General features: G+C 49.2%; 1 protein-coding gene across 2 annotated transcripts in view; it reads left to right on the top strand.

The window, feature by feature from the left end:
• The window catches only part of RXRG (retinoid X receptor gamma), a gene marked incomplete at both ends in the record, with an annotated part of 36,703 nt that extends 20,652 nt beyond the window's left edge, over positions 1-16,051 (top strand). For both annotated transcript variants that reach the window (XM_082286906.1, XM_082286907.1), the window contains 9 exons: positions 4,776-5,035; positions 8,059-8,203; positions 8,859-9,038; positions 12,031-12,191; positions 12,919-13,048; positions 13,780-13,912; positions 14,643-14,734; positions 15,047-15,152; positions 15,904-16,051. In XM_082286906.1, coding sequence (XP_082143032.1) covers positions 4,776-5,035; positions 8,059-8,203; positions 8,859-9,038; positions 12,031-12,191; positions 12,919-13,048; positions 13,780-13,912; positions 14,643-14,734; positions 15,047-15,152; positions 15,904-16,051 — 1,355 coding nt within the window. The remainder of the gene's footprint in view (positions 1-4,775; positions 5,036-8,058; positions 8,204-8,858; positions 9,039-12,030; positions 12,192-12,918; positions 13,049-13,779; positions 13,913-14,642; positions 14,735-15,046; positions 15,153-15,903) is intronic.
• Positions 16,052-20,334: the final 4,283 nt, after the last annotated feature.

The raw sequence follows: 20,334 nt of genomic DNA, 5'->3' as shown, positions 1-20,334 counted from the left end.
CAGCCTGTGGTGGTTAGACAGTGTGTGTAGTGCTTGGATGTTTCTGGTCTCTGCATTCTCATTCTTCTTTCTACTCAGATGTAAGTGCTGAAACTGATGTTTGCTGCCATTATTTGTGTAAAAATCAAGACAGTTTTATTGGTTGCAGCCTGGATGCTTCTCTTCTTACTGCCTTCACCAAGGTATTTGGGGTCACTTGTGCACTCTTGCAAAAGAGGAGTCTTTGTTTCCATGCTTTCCCCAGCTTTACCTGGGAAGTGCTTGGAGCACAGAGGTGCATCCAAGGTGCCTTTATCGAGCTCACATTGGTTCAGTTTAGCTGTGTTAGCCCAGACCTGGCTGTTTAGCCTTGGTGTGGTGGACCTGGAGCTCTTGTGCTCTGCAGGTGCATCTGTTGGATACCTACACATCTGCTGTGATGTAGATGGTGTTCTTCTACTGATTTATGAGGCTATTCATGCAAGTTTTCTATCCCTGGACTAGGATTTTGCTAAAGTGAAGATGAAGCACAGTTGGAAGTCGAGTATCAAAGCTTCATGTCCTTGCTCAGCTTCAGTAGCCAGTGGGTGAATATAATGCTGTTGTTTATGTCCTCAAGGGCAGTATTTTCAAAATGCAGAGAACTGTTTCTTGGGGGTCTTCCTTCATTATTTTTTCTAATGTCAGCAGAGATGTCTAAGCTGGCATTGGATATGATCCTTATTCTGAATGCTGAAGCAACAGGATGGATGCTGTGTCTGCGTGTGTACGCACTTCCAGCTGCTCCCTGTCACAAACAATGCTGTAATTTGCAGAGGCACTTTGAAACAATGAAGCACTCAGATGCAATTTCTTAAGCTTTGCTTCCTTCAAAGAGAAGGCTGGAGTTTGTGTTTCTGTTCAAGGGAGTTGGTGGAGAATTGATGGAGGCACTGGGTTGTCTGGGAACTGCGTGTTTGCAGTGGAGATACTGGAAAATCCACATAATCCTCCTGTCCTCTCTTTCCCTGCTCCTCCAGGGGAGAAATAAATGCAATATCGAGCTTCCCTGAACTTGGACGGGAAGCTACCTGTCCACGCATTAATGTGGAGAAGGGAAACGGGGAAGAAAGACAAACAGCCCCACTTGCGGATCAGCAATAACCAATGATGAATGTGGAGTGGGTGGCTCAAAGCAGCAGCAAGCCCTGGTGCTCGATGCAGGTCTCAGCTGGCCTTCCGCAGCCGGCGGGCAGGGCCGTGCAGCCGCAGAGGCCTGGCTCCCGAGCGGGGCTGCCCTGGGCTCGGGCCCCGCCGCGCTCGCCGCCTCCCCGGCCGCGCTGTCACCTCGCGTTACCCGATCGACGCACGGCAGGCCCGCCCGGCCTGGGTAAATGCCACCTGTGCCGAGTGCCGCTGCGCAGGCGGGGGCGGCCGGCCGTGGCTGGCGTGCGGGACTGAGTCCTGTCTCCCCAGCCCACCCTGCTCTGTCCCAGAGCTGCTTCCCTGCTACAGAGCGGCTGCTCGCTGGCCCTGCTCCGCTGCCATTTGTCTGTCCCCCAAATGATGGGAGAGAGTACCTCGAGTAAAGCCATTCCATCCCGGTGAGCCCAAGACCTTTCTGGGTTCTGCTGGGAGTTGTGGGACACAGACCACCAGTATTTTCTTGGAAGTCATTTAATTTGATTATTTTCTTTCAAAACTTGAAGTCTTGGCTGTTTGCACAGTCCAAACCTTCCTGACTTCTTTGAACTGAAACAAGTTTGAGCATACTCAGCTGAGCGAATAATTAATCCCAGTGTCAAGGAAGCTTTGGCATGGCTCTTCCTGCACACCTTTCAGCCATGAAAATTGTTCCTCTCACAAGCTGATGGTCTGCTGACAGTCATTTCTTATATCCCTCTCAGAGCACTCCAGCCTGAAAATGAGAATCTGAGAGGAGGATTTTCCCCAGGTGCAGGAGAATGCATTTCCTCTCCCCTGGGGACTGGCTTAGCAGACTTACCCCAGAAAGGGACTGGAAGTTGTTTGTGGGCTTTTTTGTCATTGCTGTTGTGCTTTTCTAAATGGGGACTTTATTACAATTTGTAACAGATGGATAAAGTTGTTGTTTGGTAACTGGAAGGCTTATACTGCTGGATTTGACCAAGGGGTTTGTCAGAGCCTTGGCAGGACACTGTGGCCAGGCGCTGTAGAAACAAGCATGTTAACTCCGGTTTGTGTCATCAGGCCCTGGCAAAGCCTGACTTTACACCTCTGTGCTCTCCAGTAGGTATTTTCATTTATCCATCCATTCACCTCCATCAGCAAACACTCCTTCATGCATTCATGCTTCCTCTTTGGTATCTCATTGCTGGTGTAACAGAGGTACAAGCCCTCTAGGTTTCCTGGCTTTGACCTTTGATCCCATCCTAGGGTCTAGGGGGTTCCCCTGGGCACAGCCCTGAAACATTTGCCCCTTGGCAGGGATTTGAGCACACTGTGGGGCTTGCCCTGGCCAGCAGCCTCCTTGGGTGAAAGCCTTACTCTGGGCCCTTATGAAACTTGGAGCCTCTCTAATGGAGAAACTTAGCAGTGACAGTGTTTCTATAAGGTCTGGCATAAAAGCAAACAGTTAAATAACTCTCCTGGGTGTATTTTCTTATTGGTTTAAATCTTCTGCATGATACTTTCAAAATATGCCCTTTTCTATGTTAATGGAAAAGGATGAAGAATCATTGTTCTGCTCAGCTGTCCTGGTGTGATAGATGTCTGCCCAATATCCCCTGCAATGACTTATTTTCCAAGCTAAGGAATCCTCAAAGGCAGTGTTGTTTACCTGGTTGCTTAAAGAGGCGTAAAAGCAAATTCTTCCTAGGTCTGTGCTATGCATGCTGGGGAGGACTGTGTGTTATGGTACCACAGGTGATGAAAAATGCATTTGCTTTTCTCTGAAGCCAGTAATGGCTCAAGTCAGGATGGTCCTTTTAAGCCCCAAGGTGCCTGTGTGAGCTGAGCGCTTGCTTAGGTAATGGGGGGTCCAGGCAAACAGCACATCTCTTCTGCCCAATGCTAAAGGCACTCTGTCTCTGGGATGAAGGACTTCAGTGCTTGGAAGCCATTCCAAGGTAGGGATTTTGCTGTCTGCTAACAGAAAACAGGCTGTATGTCTCCATGATGGTGGCAGGGGGATGTGGGGTGGCTCTGTGGCAGCAGGCGGGAGCCCTGGCCCTGCCTCCAGACCACCTCACTGCCTCCGAGGCTTCTGCTGTTGTCATTGAGCCGGCTTCCTCTTGCTGCACATCGCTTTCCCACTGGGAGAATTGATCCAAAAAGCCAAAGCAAGAATTGACAAAGACCTTTTCTCCCCCTCCCTCTGCAGAATTAAGTCTGAAGTGGGTTGATAACGGCAGATCGAGTCCTCCTTGACTCTGACAAATGTCTTTAATGTTATTCAGCAAGCTGACCTTTTCCCGTCTTTATTGTGCATCTTCCCTTTGAATCAGATTTGATTGTTACTTCAGGTAGAATAGCAAACACTGTCACGTAAATAACTTTGCAATAATGTTAAAAGGAGGAAAAAACACAAACAAACAAAACACCAAAGCACTGCCTTACTTGCAAATGCAATGGGAGAATGTATCCTCTGTGCCAGCCATGAAAAACCAACTGTGTGACCTTCCCACACAACATCTTTGCCTTGCTACTCCAGGGAATGATCTCCTGTGTTGAAAAACCAACACAGAAATAATGGTTCACATAAATGTTAATGACAGCTAATGCTAACTATGGCTGGTAAATTCTAAGGGAGGGAGAAAAGGTCATGTAAATCCTTAAAATGCATCTAGATACATGACCCATTGGGACTAGTGGGCATTTGATGCCTAGACACCCTCTGAATATTTGAGACTGGTCTTACAGAAGACAGTATTTAGGCCTTGGTTGAGCTGTTCAGCCTCAGAGTCTGCCCTGAAGTGGCAATGATCAAGGTTATATTGTCTTTCTACACCACCTCTTCCTCAGCAGGGTTCAGGGGCAGACTGATCTCATGGGGCTACTGTGAGGCTCAACTTGGCGATGTGCACTGCAGCTCTCTAGTATGGAGAGAGGGAACCCTCTGTCCTTGTAGCTGTGAGACTGGGCACATCTGTGTGGCCAAAGTCTGTGCTCTGATTTGTACAAATCAGGAAAAATAAAGGACAAATTATTTTGTGATGGCCTTGTCCTGAAACTTGCATTGCTAGTGTGTCATGGGCAGTTCCTGTGTTGCTCCAGCTCCTATGGAAGATGCTGGCATTCAGCTTTGAGAATGAACATGTGAAATGGCACAGAGGAGACACACGTGGGTGGGAAGGGGGAAAACTAAGCCATGGGAGCACAAGGCCAGAGCCATCTCAAGGAGCAAAGGTGCTTCATAAGACATGGGGAACATTCAGAGTTTCCAGGCTGGTTGGTGGGGATTTTGTGATTTGAGAAGTGTGCTGTCTCTAGAGCTGTCTTGGACAAAAGAAATGGGACTTCAGGGAAGAGTTCAGAGAAAACCAGCCTGATGCAGGCAGGCAGTGGTGCCTTCTTCCAAGTCTGCTGAGGCACCGAAGCAGAGAAGGAATATTTTGTTATTAAACATTATCTTCACAGTAAGTTTTGCTGCTGTATATAACTCAGTTTCCTATACTATAACCAACATTTTGTTCTTTTCCCTTTATAGCATGAGGCCTGTTTGTTGGTTGGTTTTGGGGCTTGGTTGGCATCTGAGCTGACACAACTGAGGCTGGGCAGCTGATCGCTGTGCACTCAGCCATACTCATGGTGTACTTCATCTCTGCTTCTCTCTGCAGATTCCCCTGTGCACACCAGCTCCACGTCTGTGAGCCTGTCCTCAGGCCTTTCCACGGGGAATCCAGTGGAGGGGTCCCACAGCTACCTCGAGGCCCCGATGAATGCCTCGCGGGCGCTGCCGTCACCCATGAACGCCATCGGCTCCCCAGTGAACGCCCTGGGCTCGCCCTACAGGGTCATTGCCTCCTCCCTCAGCTCACACCCCGTCGCTCTCTCCTCAGCCCCGGGCATGAATTTCATGACACATACCAGTCCACAGGTGGGGATGTGCACACTTTCTTTGCTACAATTCAGTGTTCAGGATGGTAAAGTTCCAAAACTTGAGAGAGTTGGCTGGTGGGGAGTTTGGTCAGTCAAGGAGTTCAGCTGTAAAGAACGTTTTCTAGCATGTGTACCTGCATAAATCACCCTTGCATAGACACAGAGACCACACCAGTATCTGTTTCAAAATACCCTACATGATAAGGGAAGAGAGCTAATTTCCAGGTTTGTTCTCACTGTGGGTGCAGTCCAGCTCCCCTCCACTGCATCTGTTGCAGTGTGTAATTACTGTACATGGAAACAGACAGGATAGCCAGGGGCTGCAGCACGTGAAACATTGCCCTTCTTCCTGCAAAAGTGTATCTGCTTCGTTTCATTATTTGGAAAGGAGATGGACTTTCTAGGGGGAGACAAATGTTAATGCTAAATGCCAGCCACCTACTGTGTTGCAAATAAACTTGGCCTGCAGCAAAACGAAGCACTCCCATCCTTACTGCCTGTGCTCACATGGGTGCTGAGGTTTCCCTTCCAGACAGGGGAGACCCAGGTGTTAGGGCTGGTGCTTTCCCAAAGCCATGGATGGGCTGGGAGCATCCCAGGGTGGCTCTGTGGGACAGAGACATGCTGCTCCAAAAGCCTGGCACTACCTCCTGCACGGGTTGTAGCAGTGTGGAATTTTGACAGAGAGCTGAAATGTTCTGGGAGTCCATATCTAAGTGAAAATTCTGCCTCTTATGAGCAAGATTTTGTGTTTTGTTAGTGGGACCTGAAGGTAGGAAGTGCTCAGAAGCCTCATGGTTCCTGTTGAAGAAGCAGCAAGGAGATGGTCCCTGAGCCCTCTCTGCCCCATACCTTGCTGCTACTCCTTGGAATGCCTGGAGCTCTTCTTAGCGCCTGGAAGGCTGGGAGAGGATGATATAGGGAGGCCCCTGAAGAGCTCTGAAAGAGGATAAGGTTTGACTTACCTTTCCCCAGTATTCTCAACTCCTTTGTGGGCCCTAGCTATCAGCAGTGGGAATGCTGGAGGATCCCTCTTCCCCTTGCACCAGCTAACTGTTCCCCATGGATCTAACAGTATTTGTGCCCATGACATCAAGGACAGGATGGCTGGACAGGAACTTGCAGCAGTATTGGCTGGTTGGAAGCCTTTCCTTTGGGGTTGGGGATGCTCTGGGAAGTGGTTTTCCCAGTCTGGGCACTGTGCCAAGTTCCCAGATCTGAGGAGAGGGTTCCATTTGTGTTGCTTCTAATGCAAGGAGACAGCTGGACCCTGGGGATTCAGCAGAGAGGCAGCTAATGGATTTGGGTTCAAGCAGTTGTCCCAGATATCATACATGATTGCACTTAACCTGCAGGAGTCAAGCTCTGAGGACACTGATGGCTAGAACTGCCCTGTGTGTCCCCCTCCCATATACCTTCTCTCCATTTTATTGTTTCAAAGTGCAGACAGGGAGAAAGAAAAGGTGGTACCTGAGTTCTGAGTAACATTTTAAACCATAAAAAGTTCCTCCTGGCTCAGCATTTTGCCAAGATGATGGACACTTGCACGGAGGAAGGGGTTTATTTCTCCTTTCCTTGGCCTGGATTTTGAAGCATAAGGATTTACAGTTGCCAGTGCCTGGTTTGAGTCTCTGCCAGGGAGATCAAACCTCGGTTCCTCTGTGCAATTTTTCCCAATACACTTATATTTTCTAGTGGAGCAAAACAACCTGGCTCCTGATTTTTGATGGGTAGTTTTTATTTTCCATGTTATTAGACCTTTGAAGCTTTGAAAATGAAAGGACAGTGGTGAGGGAAGATGAGAACAGGCCTCACCTTTTTATTTTCCTAAGGACAGGTCCAAAAGTTCCAATGGGGTGACCTCTTGTCCTTTACTGAAATTTACTGTGGAAATTATCATACTTTTTTGTGGGAAATGGGCAGTTTCTTGGAGCAAATGGACAGCTTGCAGGAATGTGCATGAAATCTACTTTTTAAATGTTATGGAGATTGGAATGAAAGCTCTAGCTGGGTCTTCATCCAAACCCTTGTTTTCTATCCCTGCTTCTGCCTTCTTGCTGGGAAGAATTTGAGCTGGTAAATTGGCATGACTGTTCCAGGCAAACTCAGTGATGAAACAACTATCCCCAGCCCTCAACCCATGACAGTAGGGAAGGTGATCTGATGGTAGGTTTGGAGAGACACTGCTCTGCCCAGACAGCTTTTGACAAGATGTGCTCAATGGCCCTTAATCCTCCCTGCCCTGCCAACGTGGCTCCAAAGCAAACAGCAATAAAACGAAGCCCTGGGCAACATCAGGCTTTGGTCTCTAATCGATGTGGGTTTGTAACCTTTAACTTCAGCAGCCACGAGCAGCTCCTGGGGATCTCGGCTGGGGGCTCTGCATCGTTTGCCTGCATCTCGCAGCTGCTGATTTTTAGATGCTCGGCCCGATCCCTCTTTTTTTCAATCTGGTAACCCCAAATCTGCCACCTGTGGTGGTGCTTGGGAACCTAAGTCCCAGAGAGTGACCAAATGGCCACATTTTCATGTGTGTATGAAGATTTGCATATGACAAGCTAACCCACCTAATGTGATTTATTTTTTAAATGCTCTTACAGCTTCCCTAGCCATGCAGCAGTTCAGGTTCAATTGCAACAGATCATCTGGCTGCAAAGCTCTTCTTTACTAAGCTGTTAGTGCTTGAGGCTGCCAGCAGCCAGCGATCAGCATCCTCTAATGAAGCAGGCAGGATCCCACCAGCCTCATCGCTTGGAGGCTGTAACTGAGCAGCTGAGGTTGCTGCCTGCCCTTTTCCAGCTCTGGCTTTGGTTACAACATCAGGCCATATCTGCTTTAGTGCCTGCTTAAACCGCTCCAGCTGGATTCACCAGAGGACGTCTGTATGCCCATGGCAGCCCCATGGACTTGCTGGGGATAAGCTTGTGGGAGCAGCACAGGAAAGGTCAGCTCCATTTGGGGATGGTGTCATTGAGATACGAGTCTCCCCTCTAACCTGTCTTGTGGCTTCTGCTTCTGCAGCTCAATGTCCTGAACAATGTCAGCAGCTCGGAGGATGTCAAGCCCTTGCCGGGTCTCCCGGGGATCGGGAGCATGAATTATCCATCTACAAGTCCAGGTTCCCTAGCCAAACACATCTGTGCCATCTGTGGGGACAGGTCCTCAGGTAGGAGGTTTTCTTTCTTGAGGAAGCCTTTGTGCAATGAGAACTCCCCTGGTGCCCTGAAGCAAGGCTTGTGCAGCACTGAGCATTGTGGGGGCTCGCTGGGGCTGTACTGCCATTGCAGGATTCATGGCTGGGTCTGGCCGTCTGTATTGCAGATTAGTTGCACTGTGCCCAAAAGTGAGCAAACCTAAACCCCATGCTCTTCTCCCTTGTGTGTATAATCTCATTTTACCTTTTGTCCCTGTTTACCAAAGGTAAATCTATCAAAATCTCTGTGTTTTCGTTTACCTCTGCTTTGTGTTAGCTGGGTTCTGGCTGTGTCTGGGTTTTCTCTCATACCTCAGTGTGCCTTACAGACCCCCTCCTAATCAGTGCACCCCATTTGCTGCCTGTGGCTGTTCTGCACTTGCACTGCAGCTAAGATTCTCCACATCATTCCACTGGGATGCAGTCCCTCCTAATCACAGGAAAACAGTGGTCCTATAGTTTGATTGCTGCTGGTCACTATTCCTGCTAAGACCCCCTGAAGCCAGTTCAGCTCTGCTAAGATGATTCCCTGCAGCCAGGTTTTTTACCTTTGGATTTGGTGTGAGCTCCTCCACACTGGAAGGAAGGGCAAATACCTGCTTGCCCATTGATTCCCTTGCCTCCCCAGGGAAGCACTATGGGGTGTACAGCTGTGAGGGCTGCAAAGGCTTCTTCAAGAGGACAATCCGGAAGGATCTGATCTACACCTGCCGGGATAACAAGGATTGCCTCATAGACAAGCGCCAGCGCAACCGCTGCCAGTACTGCCGCTATCAGAAGTGCCTCGCCATGGGGATGAAGAGGGAAGGTAGGACTGAGCTGGTGGAAGGAATGGAATTGAAGAAATTTTTCTTCATTCATTAGGATAAATCAGGTTCTTGGTGACCCTCCAAGGCTGGTGCATTCCAAAAACCTACACTGACAGCTTCAGTACATTTTGGACCTTGTTACGTAAAGGAAATGAGAATCATAGTTTAGGTTGGAAAAGACTTTTAAGATCAAGCCCAACAGTTAGCCCAGTGATGCAGATACCACCTCTAAACCCTGTCCCTAAGTGCCACATCTACCTGTCCTTTAAATACCTCCAGGGGTGGTGACTCAGCCACTTCCCTGAGCAGCCTGTTCCAATGTTTGACAACCCCTTCTGTGACAAATTTTTTCCTAATAAGGAGAGAGACTAATAAAGGAAGAGGCTGATGGGGAAGCTATTACAATGTTTTTTTCTTCTCACCTAAACACACACACTGGTGAGTATTGAACCTATTAACTGATTTTGACCCAACCTTGTCTCTAGTTAGTGACCTTAATGGCTTGGACCCCTTGGACCCCTGAAAACCTCTGCTGCAGACAGCACCCGGCAGTGAGGGGTCCTGCAGCCTTCTTGTCTCCTGTGTGAAAAGCAGCTTCCTTTTTTTGTTTTTGATTTACTGACTTCATTTTTCACCACCTAATTCTTGTACTGGAAGATAAGGGTGAATGATTTATTTCTATCTCTTATTTTATAGCTCTCTGTCATTTCCACTCTTAGCCTCACCTTTGGAGATGAGCTCACATCCTGCGAGGGTTTTGTGCTCTGGGAGAGAGCAGTATGGAAGTAATTCACAGAGCCTTTTCCATATTCCACACACCCATTGCAACTCCCAAAGAACCGTGTTTCTGGCCCAAACCACCTAAAGGATTTAGTGTGGAGCAAGGATCAAACCCGTGGCAATTGGACTTAAAGGGGTTTTGCACTGATTGAGGGAAGCCTCCAAAAGCTGCTGAGGGTCCTGCAGCCCTGTCTCTCTCCCACCCAGCTCTGGAGATTGTGAAGATCTTTGTAAAAGCCACCAAGTCTCTGCTGCAGGGAAGGGCAAGCCCAACAGCTTGGCTGTTTATCTGTCCACCCCTGTCCCCTGCAGCTGGTTCTCCCTCCTTGGTGGAGGAAGGACTGCTGAGCTGGATTGTCTCCCAGATTATACTAACAGATGTAAGGTCAGGAAGTGACAACCAGCAGAGCATTTAAGCTCATTTTTTCTGAGATAAAGTAACTGAGCTGCCTTCAGGGTTGAATGCTAGCAGACAGTGTAGCTGTCCCTTTTGGAGGCCACGCCGTTCCCCTGTGGAACGTGCAAACTGCTCCCTGTGCCAGAGCTCAGACGGTGCAGGGCAGAGGCTGGGGAAGCAGCTGTAACACTGGGCATGAGCTAAACCTCATCCTATTCCCTGTAGCATCATCAAAGCTGTACTGCCTCAATCTTTTAGGGCAGCAGGGGACTGCAAAATGCCATGCTGGAGTCAAAAACTTAATCCCAGGCATAGCTCTCCCTTACAACCGGGTGCAAAGTGGTTCAGATGACCAGGGTGTTAACGCAGCTTCCCTTTGCAGAGAGTGAAAATTTAAACCCCAGGATCCTGGTGGATCCTGTGGGAGTTTGGCTGCAGCAATCACAGGGGGTTTTTGGGAGCTCCAGAAACTGGATTGCAGCTTGAGTTCAGGAGCTGAGTGATGGGACTGGTATTTCCTTGCCATGTACTTTCTTCCACTTAGATTTTGGTGACTTCAGAAACACTTACATGGCTTTTCCTGTCCATTACTCTAAAGAGCACAGATGTTCTCGCCAGCTGGCTGGCATATGCTTGTGTCCTGTGCTGCCCTCCCTCACAAGCACCAGCCAGGAAACCCCACTGATACATCTCCTTGGGTGCTACCAGTTGCCCAGCAGCTGGGCAGTGCTGGGAAGCACATTCTCCCAGCTGGGAGAAACACAGGGAAGCACTGAGCATTGCAAAATGGTTATGAGTCTTAGTGCTGAGGAGCCTCCCCTGATTTGGCCCTCCCCTTAAAACACCCTAAAATTAGCCAGGGGCTAATTAAAGGCTAATGCAAGGCACTTTGGGCTCCTACTCACACAGGGGAGTGATGCTAGAGGGGATTAGTTTTTGGACATTTCTCCCCAGCAATGAACTAAACAAATATAATGCCTGCTGGTAATTTCTTTTTTTAAACAGGATTGTCGTATTTCCCTTTGGGACTTCTCTAAAAAAAAGTGCACCCAGGACTTGTATTGCACACAAGGGTTGGCATACAAGATACATGTCCTACACTGACCTGTCTTACACAGAGCAGCCCTGGGGGTTAATAACTGAGCTTTGGAGAGAATTTCATGATTCTGTGCCTTTCGTCAGTAGCTGTGTTGGAAAACATACAGAGAAGGGAGAACGGAGTGAAGGTGTTGGGGCACTGATGTGCTAGGAACTTTCTAGTGGGGAGGATTAGGAAGAGAGGTGGTAGAGGGAGAGGTGACGCCAGGACTGGGCCAGACTGGGTAAGATTTTGCTCAGGAATGAGATAAGCAGCATGTGTGAATCCAACTTGGGGTTTGGACTGTCTAGCCCTGCTGTTGGATGATCTGACTGCTGTGGGATTGTTGAAAGCACACTGGAACTGTTGGAAGCATGCTGAGAGCACAACAAACCTCTATGTGAGTGCTGGATCCCTCCTGCCTCCTCCAGCACCTAGTGACAGCTGAGTCCAGGCTGCCACCTGGAGGTATCAACTCCTCTTCCCTCTGTTCTGGAGTTTCATACTTTGGAAATCACAATTTTTTGTCAAGTTTGAAGGCTGCTGGTCTGCAGCAACCTCAGAGTTCTTGGTATGGGAGCAGCCATTTTAATGGGTGTACATCTGAAATACCCATTTATTTTCTGTTCTCCCCCTCCTGAGGGGGTTTCTCATCCCTTGTCCCAGAGGCAAGGGGACCCACTGTGAGCAGGTGACTGTTGCTGTGGACGTAGAGAGCTGTGTTTCTGTCCCACAGCTGTGCAGGAAGAGAGGCAGAGGAGCAGGGAGCGCAGTGAGAATGAGGCCGAGTCCACAAGCAATGGCAGCGAGGATATGCCCGTGGAGAGGATCCTGGAAGCTGAGCTGGCAGTCGAACCCAAAACGGAGGCGTACAGTGATGTGAGCACAGAGAGCTCGGTAAGAGCCACTGACATCACCTGCAGCCAGTAATGAGAGGCTTTGAGCTGGGATTTGAACAGACAAATGCCATGTGAACAACAGCATTTTATAAGGGGATTTTGCTTCGCACCACCTAAAACTCACCAATAGTTTTTCTTTTGTAGCTCCTCTGAATGACAACTAGAAAACAGGCTATACATTATTTTCCAAGCATTTTTTCCAAGTCTCCTTTAGTTTCAATGAGTAGATAGGGAAATAGATGCTGGAGAGTCTGAGCCCTGTGCTAGGTTCCACATGTGCATAGCCCTGGACACTTCTTGTCTGCCCCTGTGACCAAGACTGGGGTGGAACTGAACGCAGCAGGTTTACTGCTGTGGTTTTACTGGTTTGGATAAAACTGCTGCTCATGCCTGTTCAGGGGCTGCTTCCTGGCTTTCAGATGTGCCCTGGGGAGCAGGACTGCAGCCGACCACCAGGGACTTGCTTTGCAAAGGACAGCAAGCAAATAGAAAAGTCTAGCAACCAGCTGACTTGGCTGGCTGTAGAGGGGATAGTGGTAGCAAATATCTGCTCTTCCCAACAGCACACAGCTGAGATTATTGGCAGTTTGAGCATTGTACTTGTGGCATTGAGTATTATTAACTTGATACCATGTGCAGTGCAGATTGTGATTATCAAAGTTTTTTCATTGACAAATTCCGCTCTTTTCCTCTGCTCTTTTCTTTTGGATATTGCTCCTAATTAGACAAATGACCCTGTCACAAACATCTGCCATGCGGCTGACAAGCAGCTCTTCACACTCGTCGAGTGGGCCAAGCGCATCCCCCACTTCTCTGACCTGACACTGGAAGACCAAGTCATTCTCCTCCGGGCAGGTAGTGTCCCCCACCTGTGGCTGTTCCTGGTGCCCCTGTCCCTTCTCTGGGCTGTGTGCCATGCCAGCCAGGCTGGATGGTGAATGTGCAATCCTGAGCCAGTCCATTCCTGCTGTTGCAGGGTGGGAGACTTGTTCTGAGACATGATGAGAGGTTGGCAGAGGTTGTGGATGGGGCAGCAGAATCTGTTGTTTGTCCCCCTCTTCATGCAGACAGGGAGGGCCGGGGGAGAGTTAATAAATGTATCTGGTTGATGCAGATCCTACTACACGTGGGGCACATTAGTGTGCAAAATGATGTAAAGGGACTGTAGTTGCTAGGAATATGTTTTTAAGGAAGAAACCCCAGATATTTTCCTCTTTTTTTAAAAAAAAATTATTTTTTTCCCTTTGAGCCAATTTCTGCTCCTTGCTTGCTGCTGGTCAGGGTCATAGAATCATAGAATATTCTGAGTTGGAAGGAACCTCCAAGCATCATCATCGAAGTCCAATTCCTGTCCCTGCCCAAAACAACCCCAAGAATCCCACCGTGTGCCTGAGAGCATTTTCCAGATACTTCCAAGGGATAGACTACACCTTGCAGTGTTGCCAAGGGGTGCAGTTGGTACCTGAGGTACCAACTCTCCTGTGAGCTTAGTCTAAAGCCATCAGGGAGAAATCAGTTCTCCTGCTCCATGTGGGACTGATTTTTGGCTGAACTGCCTCACGTGTCCTGCACTCCTCTGCTTGCAGGCTGGAATGAGCTGCTCATTGCCTCTTTCTCCCATCGCTCCGTGTCAGTCCAGGACGGGATCCTGCTGGCCACAGGCCTGCACGTGCACCGCAGCAGTGCCCACAGTGCTGGTGTGGGCTCCATCTTTGACAGGTACGTGGCCTGTTGCTGTCATCCCCCAGCAGTGGTGGCCAGGCTTGCTCTGCCTTCCCCTCTGAATGGGAAACATGTCCTTAAGGGCAACTAGAGCAAACCCTTTGTGATTTGGGGCAGAAGTAGCTCAGAATGAGCAGGGGATGTTTGACTGACTTAAAAAACAAGAATGGGATAAAAGCACAGTGGAAAGGGATTTGCAGCTGCAGAAGCAGATCTTTGGTTGGGTGTGCAGGGGGAGGAATGCTCCTCTCTCAAGAGTTTCCTGTAGCTGTATCTAGGCCTAATATTGATCATCAAGAGCTTTAGATGGCAGCGCCTTAAACCCCAACTTGCTTGTGTAACAACTGCACACATATTGTGCCTGCCATGCCTGCTCCCTTCCTGGCAGGACACTGCCTCACCAATCTTTACACAACGGGCACGTGTAAGGACAGTGCCCATGTTTTGCACTACACAGTAAAAAGTGGAGAAAACCCATGTGGTTTTCCTCAAGTGAGTGTAAATTGTGAGTGCTGCATGCTGAGCAAAGTGAGAACAGGAGCAAATTTAATACTCAGGTCCCTGGATGCTGGTGTTGCACATGTAAAACAGTGGTGTGGGGCATGGCTGTGCCTCAGAGATGCCTCTTCCTGCAGAGAAGAATTGCGGGTATTCCCAGTGCCTGTCCGAGATGCTTTTCAGTGGAACAACTGGTCTCTGTCTGCTCACCCATGTCCCCCACACGCAGGGTTTTGACAGAGCTGGTGTCCAAAATGAAAGACATGCAGATGGATAAGTCAGAGCTGGGGTGCCTGCGAGCCATTGTCCTGTTTAACCCAGGTAAGTCTGAGGCTGGGGACAGTCCCAGGTGACAGGTACTCCCTCTGGGCCACAGCAGGTCACTGTGAGCATCAGGGCTGCAGACAGATTTCATGCTTTGGGTTGGAAGGGACCCTGAGGATCGTCTCATTCCAAGCCCCCTCCAACGGGCAGGGACACTTTCTAGTAGACCAGTATTTGTCCCAGCCCCTGGATACATGATTAAAGAGAGCATGAGTCCTCTCCTGCCCACGCACACAGTCACTCTGCTGGCAGTGGAAGGACCCCCTCTGCAGAGATTTCTTTCCCACCTGTATTTTTGCCCTTGACCAGATGCCAAGGGTTTGTCCAGCCCCTCAGAAGTGGAATCACTGAGGGAGAAGGTCTATGCCACACTGGAAGCCTACACGAAGCAGAAGTACCCCGAGCAGCCAGGGCGGTGAGTGTCCCCGGCAAGGCAGCACCATACCTACCCTGGAAAGAGGAGACTGGGATGGGCTGGGCTGGACTGTCCGTGCTGGCTCTGCCTGAGCCACAGTGCCCAAATCCGGAGCCTTTAGGAGGCTGGCGAGATGGAATTTTCTTGCTTTCCAATCCAATCCTACCCTCTGCTGGCCGAGCTCTCAAAGCGCCGGTAGCTGCGTCGGTCCCCGCCGCCGCCAGCCAAGAGATGTGCCCGCAGCATCTTCTGCTATTTTTGGCTCTCGCTGTCACCGCAGACGCTGCGAGCGGTCTGTGGGCAGGGGGAACAGGGAACAGGCTGTCGGCTGCACCCACTTCCAGCTGTGCCTCCAAACGGGAGGTAGTGACTGGCAGCTGAGGGGCTGCACACCCTCTCAGAGCCTGGGGACTTTTGAAGACAGATTTAAATGACACCATGGAGATGTAAGTCTTGTAAGATGTTAAGATGTTCAAATCTTGGAGGGAGAATATGGATGTATCTTTTTTTTTTTAATTTTTCCTTTTTTTATTATTTCTTTGAAGTTTTAAAAAAGCCAAATTGTGTTTTAGAAAGATATATATTCCCTCCACACGAGGCAACAAATGTTTATCTTGAAAGCTTGAGGGAATCTAAGTCTGAGAATGCCCCAAAGCATTTTTTGGGAGAATTTGGGCTGGTGCAGGCTTGGAAAGAAGTGGGAGAGGGCAGCCAGTGCCTCCCTCATGCCTCTGAATCTGGTCTCTCCCAGGTTTGCCAAACTCCTCCTGCGTCTGCCGGCACTGCGGTCCATCGGGCTGAAGTGCCTGGAGCACCTCTTCTTCTTCAAGCTGATTGGAGACACCCCCATCGACACCTTTCTCATGGAGATGCTGGAGACACCCCTGCAGGTCACTTGAGGGTCTGGCCCCTGTCTGGCCAGCCCCTGTCCCCCTGTGCCCCTGCACAGCCACCTGCCCCTCTGCTCTGAGCCTGTGAGAGCTCCAGAGATGTCCTTTGCCCTCCACTCCTCCTCGGTGGGATTGTCGTGATTTTGTACAGCTGTAAATCACCCCCTCTAACCCTCCCTGGCTTGTCTGGGGGGGTCACAGATCCCCTACCCAGCTAACCATCCCCCTGCCCCCTGTACAGATAATTGCTTTAAATTATTTTTTCATTCTCAATAAAAGTCAACAAAACAAAATAATATGAATGAGGCACTGATTGGAGCTGGCAGAGCAGCATCCTCTTTTGCTGCAGTCACAGGTCCAGCTTGGGATGGGGATGAGGGTCGATGGGGCTGAGGTCCCTCCTGAGACCCTTGGGCAGCCCAAATCAGGGCAGGAATGTCACCTGGGACATCACTGCTTGTGCTGATGTACATGGTCCTGAGAGGACATGTATTGCTTCTTCTTGTTCCTGCTAAGGAAAGACCTAGCGAAACTTGCTACTTTGAATCAAAACATTTCATTCCACCATCTTAAAAAGAAACTCTAGGACTCTTTGAATTCTTGGAAGTTTTTGAAGTAATATTAAAAGTAAGTTTTTAATGTGTGTGTGGGGGGGGGGTGGTTGTTTGGGTAGTTTGGTTTTTTGTTGGTATTTTTTTTTTCCCTGAGCTAGTCCAGCCACTGAGGAAAGAACCAAAGTGTTTCATTTTGGTCCAGGAGGAGTATTTTGGGGTGACCCAGACCTTGTGTGTTCATCGATAACTTCCATTTTTCTGAAGCTTCATGAGTCCTATTCTTTTTTTTTCCCCTCCATATTTTTGCTCTGGAAACAGGTTAACAAACCCCAAATTTATAATCTCACACTTCCATGAGAGAAACTTGCAGGGAAGGAAAGAACAAGACACTCTAACAAACCATCCTCAAAGGCCTTCCTGGTCTTTCCCCTGCTCCAGTGGCACCACTGGAGCTTTCCATTGCAACTGAGCTAACCAGAGTCAAACGAGTTAAAGACATTAATTTGTTCAATATGCGGCGCTTATCCTGGTGGGAAAATGTCCTCCCAGGAACTCAGTGAAACTGTCTGTATTATTATTCATAAAACAGGTGTAGTGTTAAGTGATCTGCCCCTTCTGACCCTCTCAGCAGACAGTGGGGTGAGATGCAGCCGCGCTTCGTCTGTCCGCGTGACAGATTGCAACACTGCCGGCTCGGGGAAGTTCGAGGGAGAGGAGGACTGACAACAGGAAAGGAAGAAAGATAAAAATGAAACATTTTGTTAAAGCTCCCACATGGGGACATGATTCATTTTCCAGTATTTCACTGTGAGAAGGAAAAAGTGAATTTAAAAGAGTGGAGAAAAAGAGGGAAAACTGCAGCCTTATGAAAACACTTTAATTTTTTCTTTGCCTCCTAAGAAAAATCCATGGAGAATTTCAAAAGAGGTGAAAAGCACTGACCAAGAAGCTATTTTTAATTGAAAAGGTAATTTTCCATTAAAAGAGAAGTGTTTAAATACAGAAGATACACAACCTGCTCATTGTAAAACTGTTGCTGGAATTTGAGATGCTGCATGCAGGCTGTGCTGGGATGGTACCACACCACGCTGCTGGTTAGATGGAGCAAGAAGTCACCTCCAGCCTGGGCTGCTCAGGCTTCCCCTCTAAGAGACGTAAACTTCTAAGAACAGAGCTGGCTGGGTTGGGTTTCTTTTCTGAATGATGCTGATCTCGGTCCACTGTTTGTAAACAAATCCAGACCACTGCCTGTGATACTTTGATATTGAAAGTGATGGGATATGATAACCAAAACAGGGCAGGAAGTCTCAAGGTGGCCGTTTGTGGCTGCTGGACACCCTCACTCTTAGCAGTCTGGAAGGGTGATCTCTGGGTTCTGGGCCACAAGGTCTCCAGGCTGCAGTTTGAGGAGGGCTTTGCCCTGTTTCTCCAGATGACTACTGGGTTTTTGGAAAAATTTGTATGCTTAACACACACCCCACCACAAACTCCCCCACCCTTGGTCTGGCAGGGCAGAGAGACCATGAGACTCAGGGTGGCTTCTGTGAATAAGACACCACTTGCTCATTTGAAAGTGCCACTAACAGACAAATGTTCTGTGCAAGTCATGGAGCAACCAAGCTCTATCACTGTCACTGGGGACCTGAAGATTGATCTAATCTCCTGGATTTGGTCCTAACCCTCGGATTCCTCATTCGTGTTGTAGACCTCTATACAGGGGTGTTGTCCAAAAGCTCTGCTTCCCCAAGCCTTGCAAAGTATAGGAGTGAGTCTCTGGACACCCAGAGGAACAAATCCCATAGCAGTTGGTAATAGCTCACTGGTGTGATTATCCTTCTGTGAGTTGTTGCAGAAGAACAGCAGCTTGGCATGGCTGGAGCTTCCCCAGTCTTCAGCCCTGGAAAAACCTAATTTTCATAAAATAGTAGAAATCACAATCATTGATAAGCTAAAGAAAACAGTCATTGGTTACCCTATGAAGCCCCTCATAGCCTCGGATTAAATTCTGGGATTAATAAATAATCCAGGCTCTGGGAATGACTAGTGCAAGACTATTTTCTTTCCCACCATGCATCACATCTCATGAGCTTCCTGAGTTAGCAGCAGGTGCCCCCCACCATGGACAAGCTTCGTTCCGGTGTACAGGCCAAATGTGTTAAAGCATGTATTAATTCTGAGCTGCTCACTCTGCAGTGCTCTGTGGAGGGGGCTTCAAAAAACTGGAGTTTTGGGTTCTGTAGCAGCTGCTTCAGTTTCTATTGAGTCCAACAACAGCACTTCTGGATTGAGTAGAAAAAAATAAATCTCAAACTATAGAAGTTTGAGGTGGTTTATGTTCAGTTTGACTCTGGGCTCCCTGATGGATGGAGTGATTTGGGGGCACATCCTGTAGACCTGACATGCCTTTCAGACAATGTGACTCCAACTGAGTGCCACCAACATGGGCCTTTCCTCAAGGACCTCTTGTCTGGACTGGGCCCCTGGACTGCATTCACCATCTCACCTGAGCTCCCCTGAGAGGTTCCCTTTGATGCCTGATTACTCTGTTCTTCCCCTCATATGTCCCTCCCAGCTCTCTGCTGTCCCATCAAAGGCCCAGCTGGGAGGCTGTGGAGGCTGTGCTCACTTGGTACCTCTTGGAGCACCAGAGGGCCCAGGGGGGAGGAGGAGGAAGAGGAGGCACATGGGGCTCCCCAGAGCTGGTTATGGCAGTGGGAAGCAGTGTTTGTATCCTCTTTCAGGGGACGATGGCAAGGTACATTGTGGTGGAAAGCGTGATGGAGAAGCCCTGATAAATCCCCAGGTGTCTATCAGCATGAGTGGACAAAGACCAACCTCTACCTAAGCAAGGCCAGTGGTTGCCACTCCATTTCCCTCTCCTCTCTTCCTGTACTCTCTGTGCAATTAACTCTACCTGAGACAGGCTTATTCTGGGGGATTTCAGGGGTAAAAGGAGAGGATTTTATCACCCCAGGGCTATCTGACAGCATTGTGGCTGTGGGCTGGTCTCTGGCTTGCCTCTCTGCCAGGCTGGCCAGCCCAGCTGGCTGTGCTGCAGCTGATACCTCTGAAGGGCTGCTGTGGCAGAAGGAGAGGGAGGTGTGGTCCTTTGAGGGGTGAGTGGTATTGAGGGATGTCTCTGGTGCTGGGCAAGGCTTTGTCTTCTGGGTCAAGTTGACTTCAGGCATTAGAAGCACCTGGATGATGCTGGCCCAGTGACTCCTGTCCCAAGGGAGGTGGCTCACAGCCATCTTCTTCCTTGGTCTCCTGTCTGCCTGCTTCTGGGGCCAGCCCTGCCTGTTCCAGTGTGGTTCTGCATCTGCTTGGCTGGGCAGAGTTAAGGTGATGCTGGAGGAGGGATCTGGCTGCTGCTGTCTGGAGCCATGGCAGTTGCTGTGGCTGTGGCTACCTGGGAGCCGAGTGCTGCTGATCCCCTTCCAGCAGTGAGCAGTGGGGAACTGCACAAAACATGACAGCTGGGCAGCCCCAGCAGGGAGACAGCTGGGGAAGATGTGAAGCCCCTCTGCCAATGTTGTGGCCTTGTTAATTCAGTTGGCAGCTTCTATTCAATGCAGTTCTCCAACACCACCCAGTTTTTGCAACACCTGGCTGCCTGCAGACCCTACAGCTAGAAGGAGAAGGAGAAAGCCTAGACCTGCTTTTCCTCTGGTTTAATTCTCTTCAGCTGCTGATGCTGCAGGCTTCTGCACCTAGTTCAGCTCTGGGTGAACTAATAAT

Source organism: Coloeus monedula (genome assembly GCF_965178545.1).
Source record: "Coloeus monedula genome assembly, chromosome: 9".
Classification (NCBI taxonomy): domain Eukaryota; kingdom Metazoa; phylum Chordata; class Aves; order Passeriformes; family Corvidae; genus Coloeus; species Coloeus monedula.
Note: the sequence above shows the minus strand (reverse complement) of the source record. Positions and strands in the feature narration are given on the sequence as shown.